Source organism: Adelges cooleyi, unplaced genomic scaffold (assembly GCF_023614345.1).
Source record: "Adelges cooleyi isolate 19-005CV unplaced genomic scaffold, UGA_ACOO_1.1 ACOO_flye_CR_arks_rails_tigmint_CR_PRNA_376, whole genome shotgun sequence".
In the NCBI taxonomy this organism is placed as follows: Eukaryota; Metazoa; Arthropoda; class Insecta; order Hemiptera; family Adelgidae; genus Adelges; species Adelges cooleyi.
This window is the reverse complement of record NW_026096053.1, coordinates 8,688,690-8,700,991: the sequence shown is the minus strand read 5'-3', so window position 1 is coordinate 8,700,991 and position 12,302 is coordinate 8,688,690. Positions and strand designations below refer to the sequence as shown.

At 30.2% G+C, this 12,302-nt stretch overlaps 2 protein-coding genes across 4 annotated transcripts; both read right to left on the bottom strand.

The window, feature by feature from the left end:
- Positions 1-1,058: 1,058 nt before the first annotated feature.
- LOC126840606 (coiled-coil domain-containing protein 137) lies at positions 1,059-2,927 on the bottom strand. Its single transcript, XM_050576464.1, has 3 exons — positions 2,687-2,927; positions 1,925-2,429; positions 1,059-1,843 (listed from the first exon to the last, which is right to left on the bottom strand). Exons 1-3 carry the CDS (start codon positions 2,761-2,763, stop codon positions 1,598-1,600), a joined length of 828 nt encoding a protein of 275 aa, XP_050432421.1. The 5' UTR covers positions 2,764-2,927; the 3' UTR covers positions 1,059-1,597.
- Positions 2,928-3,996: 1,069 nt separating this feature from the next.
- Positions 3,997-11,977, bottom strand: LOC126840512 (sialin-like). 3 transcript variants are annotated; one of them, XM_050576307.1, is made up of 9 exons: positions 11,690-11,977; positions 9,821-9,906; positions 8,583-9,037; positions 7,284-7,371; positions 6,991-7,214; positions 5,986-6,138; positions 5,785-5,917; positions 5,001-5,239; positions 3,997-4,330 (listed from the first exon to the last, which is right to left on the bottom strand). In XM_050576307.1, exons 2-9 carry the CDS (start codon positions 9,894-9,896, stop codon positions 4,139-4,141), a joined length of 1,560 nt encoding a protein of 519 aa, XP_050432264.1. In that variant the 5' UTR covers positions 9,897-9,906; positions 11,690-11,977; the 3' UTR covers positions 3,997-4,138. The 3 variants fall into 3 exon arrangements, with proteins under 3 accessions (XP_050432264.1, XP_050432265.1, XP_050432263.1); XM_050576308.1 differs by lacking the exon at positions 9,821-9,906; XM_050576306.1 differs by lacking the exon at positions 11,690-11,977 and having other exon boundaries at positions 9,821-10,072.
- Positions 11,978-12,302: the final 325 nt, after the last annotated feature.

Below are 12,302 nucleotides of genomic sequence, written 5' to 3'. Positions count from 1 at the left end.
TCGCTAATAACCGTTTAACATGTGTTGTGGATTTCCCAAAAACTATAATCGAAAAAACATTTAATTCTTCATAATTAATTATTAATTAAACATGTCTAATATAAAAATACATAAATATATCTGTTTAATTATAATGTTTAGTCGATTAATATTAGGAAATAAGTTTGAATTAGTCTCAATTTAATTTCTAAGGCAAGAATATTTACAAACGAGTCACAATGAATTTCCATGTGTTTTGTAACATAACCAAAAAGGAATTAAAAATGTAATGAACATTTTATTTTCTAAAGAATAATCATAAGAATATAACAAAATAAATAAACATTTGTTTTTTAAACTACATATAAATTTGAGAAAAAAAGTTATTTTGATTACGGCTGTTAACTTTTCTAAGCAATGTGTTAACGTTTTTTGAAAATTTAACAATGTAACACACTTTATTGTAAGAAAAAACACATGCTATTGTCAGAACACTTATTTCAAATAGTTTAATATATGAACACATAAAAATGCACAATCACAGCTTATTCTAGTAGTTCCGAATAACGTTTTATGAACATTAAATATTTTCCTTGTTAAAATAATAAAAGAACAATTTGTTTGGATTGAGTTAAACGTCAAACAGAACCCTCAATCAATATACCAAAATCCATGTTTCTCTTGTGCAATACTTATACTGTAACATTAGATAATCGTACAGATATTTGCAACTGAAGTAAACAATATCTAAGAAATTTGGATCAAGCAACAAAACTAAATACATCACAATATTTTTGATATTTTCAATATGTAGTCAAATATATTTTTAAAAATACGGTAAAAGATAATATATCGACACAAACTTAAATGTTTCAAAGTTGTTATTTAATATATTTAAGCCGTATTTGATGGGTTCTTGAAATTAAATTTGACCATTGTTTAAATTAAAGTTAAAACAATTTCAATAAAAGTAAATATTAATATTAAATACATTAATTGTAATTAAAAAAATAATTTAAATAACAGGTTGTTTGAAAATTCAGATAAAAATATATTAAAACAATATAATATTTTTTATTTATTTGATGCAGTAAATAAAAATGTGTTTGATGACTAAATAAAAAAGTATTTCAAATAAGTTATAATTTTCAAACAATTATTATTTATTTGTTATTTAAATAAAAAATGCACAGGTCTGCTTTATGACATTTTTGAAACATTGAAATTTGCAACATAATGTGTTATTTTAAACATATTTGAGCGTTTTGTTATTTGGGAATTCTATTTTTGATTTCAACTAAAAAAAGGTAACAAATTATATGCATACTTTGTTTAGGTGGTTTTACGTTTTATGAAAAAGTAATTTGTTAAGTCACAACTTGCGGTAATTAATATCAGATGCTCAAGGTTGTTGAAATAATTATTGCCGGTATTTCAGGCCTACACAGTTTAAACGTTCTAGGCAACAACCAAAACAATATGTAAAATATGTAATATGTATTTTGATACTAATTGGTGTAGAGTTATTATTCAAAATAACTATTAATAACAGTTTCTGTCGCGTAGACAGAAAATTAAAATACTTGGTGACATTTAACATTTTAATATTTACTTTTATTTACATATTTTTAGTTATAACATTTTTTTTCAGTTGTCTGTAAGCCGATACGGCTGAATCCCTTTCTTTTTCCAACATACGTCTATCGGACAGTGCTAACTCCCTCCGTTTTCCCGTAAATGCTTTGCGTTTAATATCATTTTTACTAGGTTTTTTTAGGATCACATTGGTTATTTTTTTCACTTTGGCCATATTTCCAGGATCCGCCAACATAGACTTCAAGAATAAATCGTCTTTACGGCCAGGCTAAAACAAATACGGATGGACATAAATTTCACAAATTTCTTTTAATAGTTGAATGACATTAACATATTATACAGTATTTACTCGATTTTCAAATTCGTTGACTACGGCTTTTCTGGGTTTCACCAACAGACTTGGTGGACAGTGCACTGTTTCTCCAAATGCAATATTATCTTTTATGTATTCTTTATCGTGTTCAACTTTATTTTGAACTTCTTCGTCGTGTTTTTGCTTTTTTTTCTCTTTCTTTTTTTCTCTTTTCAATTTACTTTTCAGTATCCTTTTGCGCTTGGCTTGTAACAATTTTTCTTTCGTCGACTGAATAGTTACTGGCTCATTAACGACATCAGTAGTGGAGACTGTATCATCGATTTTTTGTTCCTCTTCTCCTCCAATGTCAAATGCACATTTTGGCGATTGTCTTGGTAGCCTACTGCCACCGATGTTTACGTAATTCAATGATTTTTGTTTTAAAATAACTTTTGCACTTTTTTTTGCGAGTTTTTTCAATTGTATAAATTCTCGTAAACTTCGCGGAACATCTTGATATTTCGGATCTTTGGGAGGCTTATTTGTTTTACCCTTTAATCTGAAACAAATTTAATATAGTTAAATAAAACGAAAAATAAATTTACTTTTATTATATTTAATTAAAAAATTAGGTGTAGAGCTAACGTTACGTAGTTAAAAAACAAAATAGCTGCCAGAAATGTACAATTATATTGTTTTAAGTACGACAAAAATAAGAACGAAATAAACATTTTTTCATTCTTTTGTAATAATAATGTCAATAAATATAATGTTTGTTTAATTAATAGTTATATAATTATTAACTTAGGAACTCACTCTTCGTTTCGCTTAGCAATCTGTTCGAATACATCCTTCACACGTTTCTGTTTTTTACTTTTAAATTTTCGAGCCATTTATTTGAATACAACTAAAATATATTAGAATGATAGTATCGATTCGAAAATTCTAACTAATAATGGCTAGTTGAATATAATTATTGTAGACAATAGTTTTTAAGTTTTAAAAATTACACAATTAGAATTTAAAATACAGCGCACATGTTCATTCCATTCCAATATATTTGTTGATATTCGCACGTGTTATCAGAATTGTGATAATATACAAATGATAATGCTTATCAGTTAGAGCTTATCGTTTTATTCCATTCCTGGTTATAACCAAGGTTTAAGAGGACGTCACACACCCGTTATTTTCTTCAACAAACCCGACTTGCGTGAATTAATTTTACAAAGGCTATAATCAAAACTAAGAAACCAAATTTTTACGTAATATAGACAACAACATTGTCCGTGTTCTACCATCGCCTTTTTTTTAATATTTCAACCAGTTAACGAATAATTAATTAATTAAGAAAGGACTTTTTTTCCTTTTTTAAAAACGATATGTATTATATTTATCGAAAAAATACGGATGATTGAACACCGATAATTTTATCATAAATAATATGTATGAATTTCTTTCCTTAACTATATATGAAGCCTGAGATAAATTAATTCGCGCAAAGCAGTTTTAAAGGGAAAAAATTGGAATTTATCCTATAGAAATGACTGTGATAGTCTGACGAAAAAAAATGGCAATCAACAAAGTATCCTCATTACTGTATTAATAAGTATGCATTATAGTTCAAACTCTAAATTAAGTTTTTTCGAAAGATTAAATTAAAAAATTACCGTAATTTTTTATTGTTATAAGCTGTGTAATGCTGTAAGTAGTGCTATGGATTTAAGCGCATATATATAGATAAAAGGTTAATGCAAATAGTAGCAAAACATAAATCCATAGATTTTATAATATTATAATTTATATATTAGTAAGTATACTGATACACGTTCAGCTTATTTAACTTCGATGTGGTTTTATAATAATTGTTTTTTAACGCTGTTCGTTTAACAAATTGTTAAAATTTATTAAAATATTTGTTATTATTTATTTATAAAATTAACTAACAGAAGAAATATCATAAAATAAGAACTATGTTTGACACAAAGTGTACAATCTAATAGTACAGTGTCCGAAAATACCATACATTTTTATCAAAATTCACAATAAATTTATTTAATTAAAAAAAAATGCACAGATTAAATAAAACAAATCATATATTTTATGATAAAAAATAAATATCAAGTTATTAAAAAAAAACAAATCACTTCGGTTAGTAACAAAATTAAAAATATTTAGGTATATACATACAATAAAAAAACATCTACCTAAAAAAAATTCATTCGAAATAAACAGTTAACCTAAACGTTTCATTTTCATCGACGTGTGTTAATCTGTTATTTGTGCATTGTTCATTTTACCAAAAGTCTTCAGTTTATTGTCTAGATTGTTTCCCAAATTGTTGTACGAATCGTTCCAAGGTTGGAGCTTGGCACTTCCAAAAATTATAAAGGTAATAGTCGAAGTCATCATTATGATCAACATTATCCAAAACACTAAACGCCATTCTAGTACAGTTCTCTGAAACAATCCCAAGTGAAATTTTAAAAGGCTAATTATACTAATTTTTAATATTACAAATTATTCTCTGAACCCTCGTTTGTAAAACGTTTTATCAACCCTCATTCTCAATATTAGATCTCTCCTGACCCGTATTTCCTATAATGACTAAATTGTACAGTATGTTTGGGTTAAAGGTCACTCGAGGATCTTGGAATCGATACACTGCTGATTCCCTTGCTTTCTTAACCGCCTCCTTTAATTGTATGCAGTCTGTTTTTAAGGAGCTTTGTATAGGCAATATTTCAGAAAACATTTTTATTATAAATTTCGACCATGTTAATTAATTTTCCGGTTAATTTTGTATAAGTTTCAAGGTATTATTTTTAATTTATGTAATTTTTTCTAAGAGTAAAAGTCATTTTGGCTTATTTTGGGCCAAGCTAGACAAAATTTCGACTACCTACTTAGAATGGTCCAATTCAAACGTCAAAAAAACCAACCACGTGCAAACCCCTTAATATAGGCACATGAAACGTCTACTTTGGTCATAATCTTCTTTCCGCATCTGCTCCTTTTTCGTCTCTCTCAATTCCCACTTCATACTGCACCTACTATGTTCCTACTATGCTCCACTATTGTTTCCATAATAATTACGTTAAATAATACTTATAAGTTGAATGATAATTACTTGTGTCGTTAGAACTCCTGTAACGTACGGTGAAATCATTCCTGTCATAGATCCAATACCGTTGACTAAAGCCATTATCGAGGCTGAGTAGTTTGGCGACAAGTCCAAAGCGTTAATCCTAATGCTGGAACAACTAAAGCCCATCATAGACATACCCAGCGTGAAGAAAAGCGTCGTTGCAACTGTGTCACATCCCACAAACGACGCGGCCATCACCCCGTAAGCCGGCAATATGTTACCTAAATCGCAAAGACATCAATTTAAGACATAATATATGTATATTTTGCAATTTTAGTTTCGACGAGGAGCTGAGATACAAGCTGAGCTGAGCTGAGTATTTACAAGGATGTTTTTTTAAAATTTATATTTTTGTGTCTATCCACATTATGTTCTAAGCCGCTTAACCTATATTTTCGTGTAGCAACTCTATAGATCAGAAATCGTACCTGTAAGGTACTTTGTTGGGCCGAAAAATAAAAAAAATTCACCCCTCCCCCTTCAAAATCGAGAAAAACACCCTCAAAAATTACAAATTTTTCAACTTAAAATTATGATGCTCTATAACTTTTTTAAAAATAGTCAAATTAGTTCCAAATTTGATGAAATTATTCTTTAAACATAGTAGAACCGATTAACATAACTCAATTAAAAAAAAAAAAGAAAGTTAAAGGCGTAAAAGGTAGTAACTCGAATCCATATATAAAAATGATGAGGAAGGGGGAAGGTATAAAACATATTCTATAAATTACTTCAATTCGAGAGGTTTTTTTTATTACTAATTTACCGACGGCAGCAAAAGTTTTCCTAACAGCCGTGACGGACATGTAGTTTTTTTTTAACAGCCAATCGCACAAGATGCTCGAAGAAATCGACGTGATCCATTGCGCCATGAACGGAATCGACGACAATAACGCATTCTGAAAAAAAACAATACTAATAAAATCGATCGCCGTTAAAAAAAAAAATATTCACACAAATCATTTACTTGTTTTATGGAAAAATGTAGCACGTCGTTTTGGTACTTTGGCAGATCTGTCATTATAGTGTAAAAAGCCCAATCGTGTCCACATTCTATTACGATTAGCGCCCAAACGGGCCAGGACGTCAATATGCGTTTCCACGGAGTAGGCGCTAAATCCTTTTGAATTCATAAAAATATAGTATTTTTTTTATATAGTATATTATGTTGTTTGATGATAAATTTATTTGCATACACAGCATTTCCTATTAGACAAGACTTGTCAAAACGATAGTTAAAAAAAAACTAGCCCAGTTAATCTTTTTTGGAGATGGGAATACCTCACTAAATTCTATTTCCAACTAAGATTAGGGTTTAGCCGTCCAAATATTATCATTATGATAAAATCGTCTCCAATAATAAAGAACTACACTTGATTAGTATTAAAACGACCTAAAACATATTCTATACATAGGGTACTGGTTAAAAAAACAGGCAAGTCACTAATAATGGCCATTTTGTTGTTATAAAATTCGTTTTGATATGAAATGATCTGTTCTTTCATTTCAAACATGATTTTCAAAAATAAATTTTAATTGTTTTTTAAAAAGTTTTAAACATTTTTTAGTATTATTTAAACATGATTTTCATAGATTTTAAAAAAAATTGATTCCTGGGTTTTTCCCTGAATCCTTTACATTAAGTCTAAAATTAATCGAAATTGTTTTGACATATACATCTTTTGGTAAAAATTGGCGTCATAACACGTTTAGTGTCTCGTTGAACTACCACGGTTACAGGGACGGATCTAGAAACGAAAAAAGTGTGGGGATATTTAAATATATTATATTATAATAAAAACGATACAATTTTAATGGATAAAAATTACTAAGCACGTAAGGGAGATCCTTCAGCACTCATATCCCCTACCCCTTGTATCCACCCCTGCATGGTTACCAACGGGCTATAAACAACGCGTTGACAACATATTGGATCATATAACTTATTTTTTCTCTATTGCAAAATTCTTACTTCAATTTTTTCCACGTTTCCAATGGACTGTTTAAGATATTCTCGTTCTTCCTCCGAAATGAACGGATGCGACTCCGGATCGTCGTAGACGACCATGCACCAGACACAAAACCAAATAATCGAACAAGACCCGTATATATAGAACACGTTAGGCCAACCGCCGGGCACGTAGACAATAATCATACCGCTCAACAGGATTGCCAGTATGTTTCCGATTTGAGCACCTGATTAACATTTTTTTTTAAAGTTATAAAACAATTTTTGACTATTATTTTAAATAACTGTTCGCTCACCAGAAAATACAATGGTCGACAGTCTTCCTTTTTCAAGCGGCGGTGCCCATCGCGCCAACAGCGTACAAAGCGCCGGGAAAGTCGAACCCTAATATTGATATTTTGTTAAAGAGATTAACACAGTATTATACAGAGGGTTTCAAGAAGGATAAGACACTCGTTTCCTCTTAAAATAATGATTGCGGTTTTGTAGTTTTTCTTTTTAAGAGATACTCTCATTTAGTTGATGTCGGTTTACTATATTCGAATTGTTATCTTGTTCATTTTTATCCAGAGCTTAATCGACTTTTGACACTTAAAGGGTTACGTGTATTATAATTTAATTAACCGTTTAAATTAAAAATTATTAGCCGGATAATTGCTTTTAAGGTTACTGAAATTTTAAACGATTTAAGAAATTAGGAAGCGCGGTAGATAATAATACGTGCCGATAAAAATACATTTTTAACATTAAAAGTAATTATCCAAAATTGGTTATTCACAAGTCAACATTTACGGCAAATTAATTTTAATCTAAAAAGTTACGCTAAATGTATACATTGCCATTTAAGTTTTGGACATTTTTATAGAGCGCTGGAAAATACTAAAATAGCTAGTACAGTGGGGTCGAGGCATAGTGGGAACGGGGAGGTCACAGGTCTATAGGAATTGTTATAATTAAAAGTGATAAAACCACTTTTAAATAAACGCTTCACGTCGAATCTGTGGTTTAATAAATTGAAAAATATGTTTTCACATTTACATTTTTCGGGCGTTTTCCTTGATTTTGAAAGGAAAGAAGGGAATTTTTTTAATTTTTGGCCCAATAAAGAGCCTTTTATGTACGATTTATAATCTATAGAGTTCCTACACGAAGAAATCGGTTTAGCCGCTCAGAAGATATCGAGGGTATAGACGCAAAAAGAAAAAACACATCATTGCGCATTGAAGCTAAAATTTAAAAGAAATCACTGAATATTTTTGTCAAAAAAAAAAAAAATCTGTTGACGGAAAAGTAATAGTAAATAGTAATGGCATTGAGTATATATTCTTAAAATATATACTCAATGGTAATGGTTATTATTTATTTAAAATTCTCAAAAAAATCGATCACTATCTTATTATATTATAAAATAAAAAACACATCAACTCCGCATCGAAGCTAAAAATGTGTAAAATTTAGTAGTTTTTAAATATTGTAATGATAACATATACAATATTATTTTAAAAGATATCGAGCGTCTTATCCTTATACTGAATCACCGCCATGTATTATTTTTGCGAATAAATAAATAATAGTGATTTTGTATGATATTTTACCTCGCCGAGACCTTCGACGAACCGCAAGGCCATCAGCGGCGTCGGACCGAAATGAGCGACGAACGGCGTGAGCAACGTTAGCACCGACGAGCAGAGTACGCCCAGGCCCATGATGTACTTGCCGCCGTACTTTTGCGCCAAAATGCTGCCCGGTATGTGCGTGATGATGTAGCCGTAGAAGAACGCCGACAGGACCATTCCTTGCGTCGGCTGGTCCCAGTCGAATCGGTCGCCGTAGTTCTCCACGACGGTGGTGGTGTTGCCATCACCCAACTTGACCGACGGCGGCACCGGGCAATAGATGGACTTTCCCTTGTCGGCCGCCGACTGAACGTTGTTGACGGTCGCCAGCACCATCTGCGTTATGGTGACGCTCAGCGAGGCTCGCATCAGCATGGTCATTGTCAGGCCCAACGTGGCCATGGCGGCCATGACCCATCTCTGAGGGAAATATTCTGCAAAAAAACACAAACCACCATACATTTTTCAGTCATTTCTATATTCCTACCCCCCTTCCAATCTAATTGTTTATAAATCTACTTTTGACACAGTAACGCATACATTTCATTGACTTTTTAAAATGAGAATAATGTACTAAACATTTTGACTGGTCGATTTACCAGTTTTGGATAACTATTTTTGAAGTTATTGAAGTTTCAAGTTTAGGACAGGAGGAAAGGTGGAGTGTAGTATTATTTTTAACTGCGCGCATTTCCCAACCGCACTTCGCTTCCCATTCTAACATTTAACACTCTTATACATTTTAAAATTGTAACTAAAAACTGGTTATCAACTAGTCGACATTTTAGTAAAATATTCTTAATTTTAAAATTTAATGACATATGTTGCTATCAAAAAAACTAATTTGGTAGGGGGGTCGGAACAAAAAAATTTGTGGAAAATTGTCATCACATTATATAAAAAAGAACTCTACGCGCACTTCCCCTCCTAAACTCTCCTAAACTTAAAACTTCAACAACTCCAAAAATAGTTGCTCAAAACTGGCTATCAACCAGTATATACATTATCATGCTATAATATATACGTTATCATTTAAGTTTCAAAAGTTTATATAAAAAAAATTAGTTTGGGAAGAACAAAAATAATTGTGAAAATAGAAATCAAATTGTATAAAAACACTTTGACAAAAAAAAATTAATTTCTTTTTAGTTATTAACCCCTATGAAATATTGAATGGTTCACGATCAAATTATCGTTTTCTATCAAGGATTACTCACTAATATTTATGGCAATGTTATTTTTATATTCTTCGTCCGATTTGTCAACGGTCTGTATGGAGGTTTTCATTTTCATATTTTCTCATCTGCGCGTAAGATTTTAAACAATCGAATAAAAAGGAAACAAAAGGCCAAGCCAACAGTGGACAATCAAAAATAATACAGTTGAGTGAAACGTTTTTTTTTATAAGATTTTACAAAACACCATATTATCTTTGATTATTTCAACCATTTAAATTCATTTATAACGACAATTACTCGTAAATTTAATAATTGTAACGTTGCGCTTGTAATAAAATTAATGACAGCCGCAGACTATTCCAAATCGGATAAACAATTTTAGCATCTGGCCATACAAACTTATCGAAAAATCGTTTCAGCAATTATAACAATTATCGTGTTTATCAGGCTCGTACAATGAAATAATTTGGTGTAATACAATATGATAACACCGCGTAGAGTCTTGGTCGAATATTTTTGCACAAAAAGTGTTTATTTTTGAAGAAAAAATTTAAATAATAAAAAAATATCAAACATTCTGTTGCAAGTTGCCAACGCAAGTTTCATACTTTTAAAATAAAAATGATGGCTTTATTTTCCTTAAGACACATGGTAGCTGTTGTTAGTGTAGTTAGATGTGTTAATTAAAATCCTCTGAATGTAAGACTTTTTCAATTGAAACTACTTTGTTTTATGATCGTTCAAAATGGGCTTTGCGCGGAACATAAGAGGATTTTTGGAAAAGTAGTTTATAAAATCTACCCATGTTTTGTTACTTTTTTGTTTGTTTATTAAAACTTAAAATAAAGGCATTAAAAGTCCGAGCGTTTTAACTATAAATAAATACGATTAGAACAATTACATACTATTTACCACTAATAGTATTAACCAAAGCTATCCTACAAAAAATAAAAAATAAATTATTCATTTGCAAGTGGTTAACAGTAAACGTATAATTTTTTTTTTTTAAACGTTTGGCTACAAAATTACAATGACATAATAAAGTTTATTCCGTTTATCTTTTACTGGTGTTTTAATTCTTATTTCAACTGCGAACGAGAATAATGGATTTTATTATTTATAATTACATGATTCATCAATGATAATTGATAATGACGACCGACGAAGACTAGAAAGTAATTAAATGTTGATAAGAACCGACGAAGAAATTGTCTGTTTTCACATTACATACAAACAATACAAATTCTTGCGAGTGCCGTTTAGTTTTTTATAAGCGTGCAAAAAATATTTAAATATCAAAAAACGTGATTAGATACTATGATTTCGTAAGGGCCAAACAATTGATTAATAGGGGATAAAAAAAAACTAAGATTATCACTCTACAAATAAGACGTATATCGGCTAAGAAAAACAACACAATAATAATAAATGACGACACTATTTAACAACGGTTAAAGCCTAGTAATTATAGAAATAAATGTTGTTAAGCTGATATTTCAATAAAAAAAAAACAATGGTTAAAGCTAATCTCCACGATAATAAATTATTATTCATTGCATTGTGTAAATAATGCAAACACTCGTTTATTTACAATCTGATGGTCGGTATAAGACGATATCATATAGTTTACTGGTTTATCGGAAATGGCCTTGTTTGAATTATTTTGAAAAAAGCTCTTCGCTCAATATCATATTTTACCAAAAAAAAAACGTCAGCCGCTTGTAAATGCATTTGACGAATTTAAATTTGAAATCACCGGTTAGTCGGTAAATACTGTTAAAAAAAAAGCAGATGCAGTGTTATAAATAAACTATTATTCAGGAAACCCAAATAAGGCCACCAAAATTGTACGACGGACAAACAAAACTGAGCATTTTGAGTAAAATTTTAATAACTTTAAAGACTTACTTTGGTCTAACATTTCTGTAGTGTTACAACGTGATAAGAATTATAATAATATTTTCCGTTTGTGTTTTGCTAGATGCAACTAATTTATTAGTGAGTTCATTACGAAAACAAGAACAATAAAATTAAATAACGATACATTTTTAAAAAAGTAATATTTGCTCGAATAAAAACCAAAATTTAATTGTCTGAAGTGTCTTTTTGTACATCTTTCGACATGCACGTTATTTGCTATTGTGGGATCATATTCATTGTACCTATCATCTACATTCTTACAAGTTGTATATTGTAGGTACACCAACAGAGTTGGCAATAGCAGTTGACCAACGGTTGGGTTCATATTATTTGATTAGAGTTTATGTACAAAATATATAAAACGGGCAAGCGTTGAATAGTATCACCTAATAAAAAAAACCAGTTTTCGACTATCCGTGAGTTATTTTAAATCATGTTATACAGAGTGGTTTATTTGTTTTCGGAATTCGATTATTGTCATAAACTTTGTTTTTATACGTAGCAGCGTTCCTTTTAGACTAGAAGAGAAACATTATTTACAAGCGAGCTTAGAAGTTTTAATTTTCCATTTTCTTCGGATAATGTTTTGGTTTTACTTCTA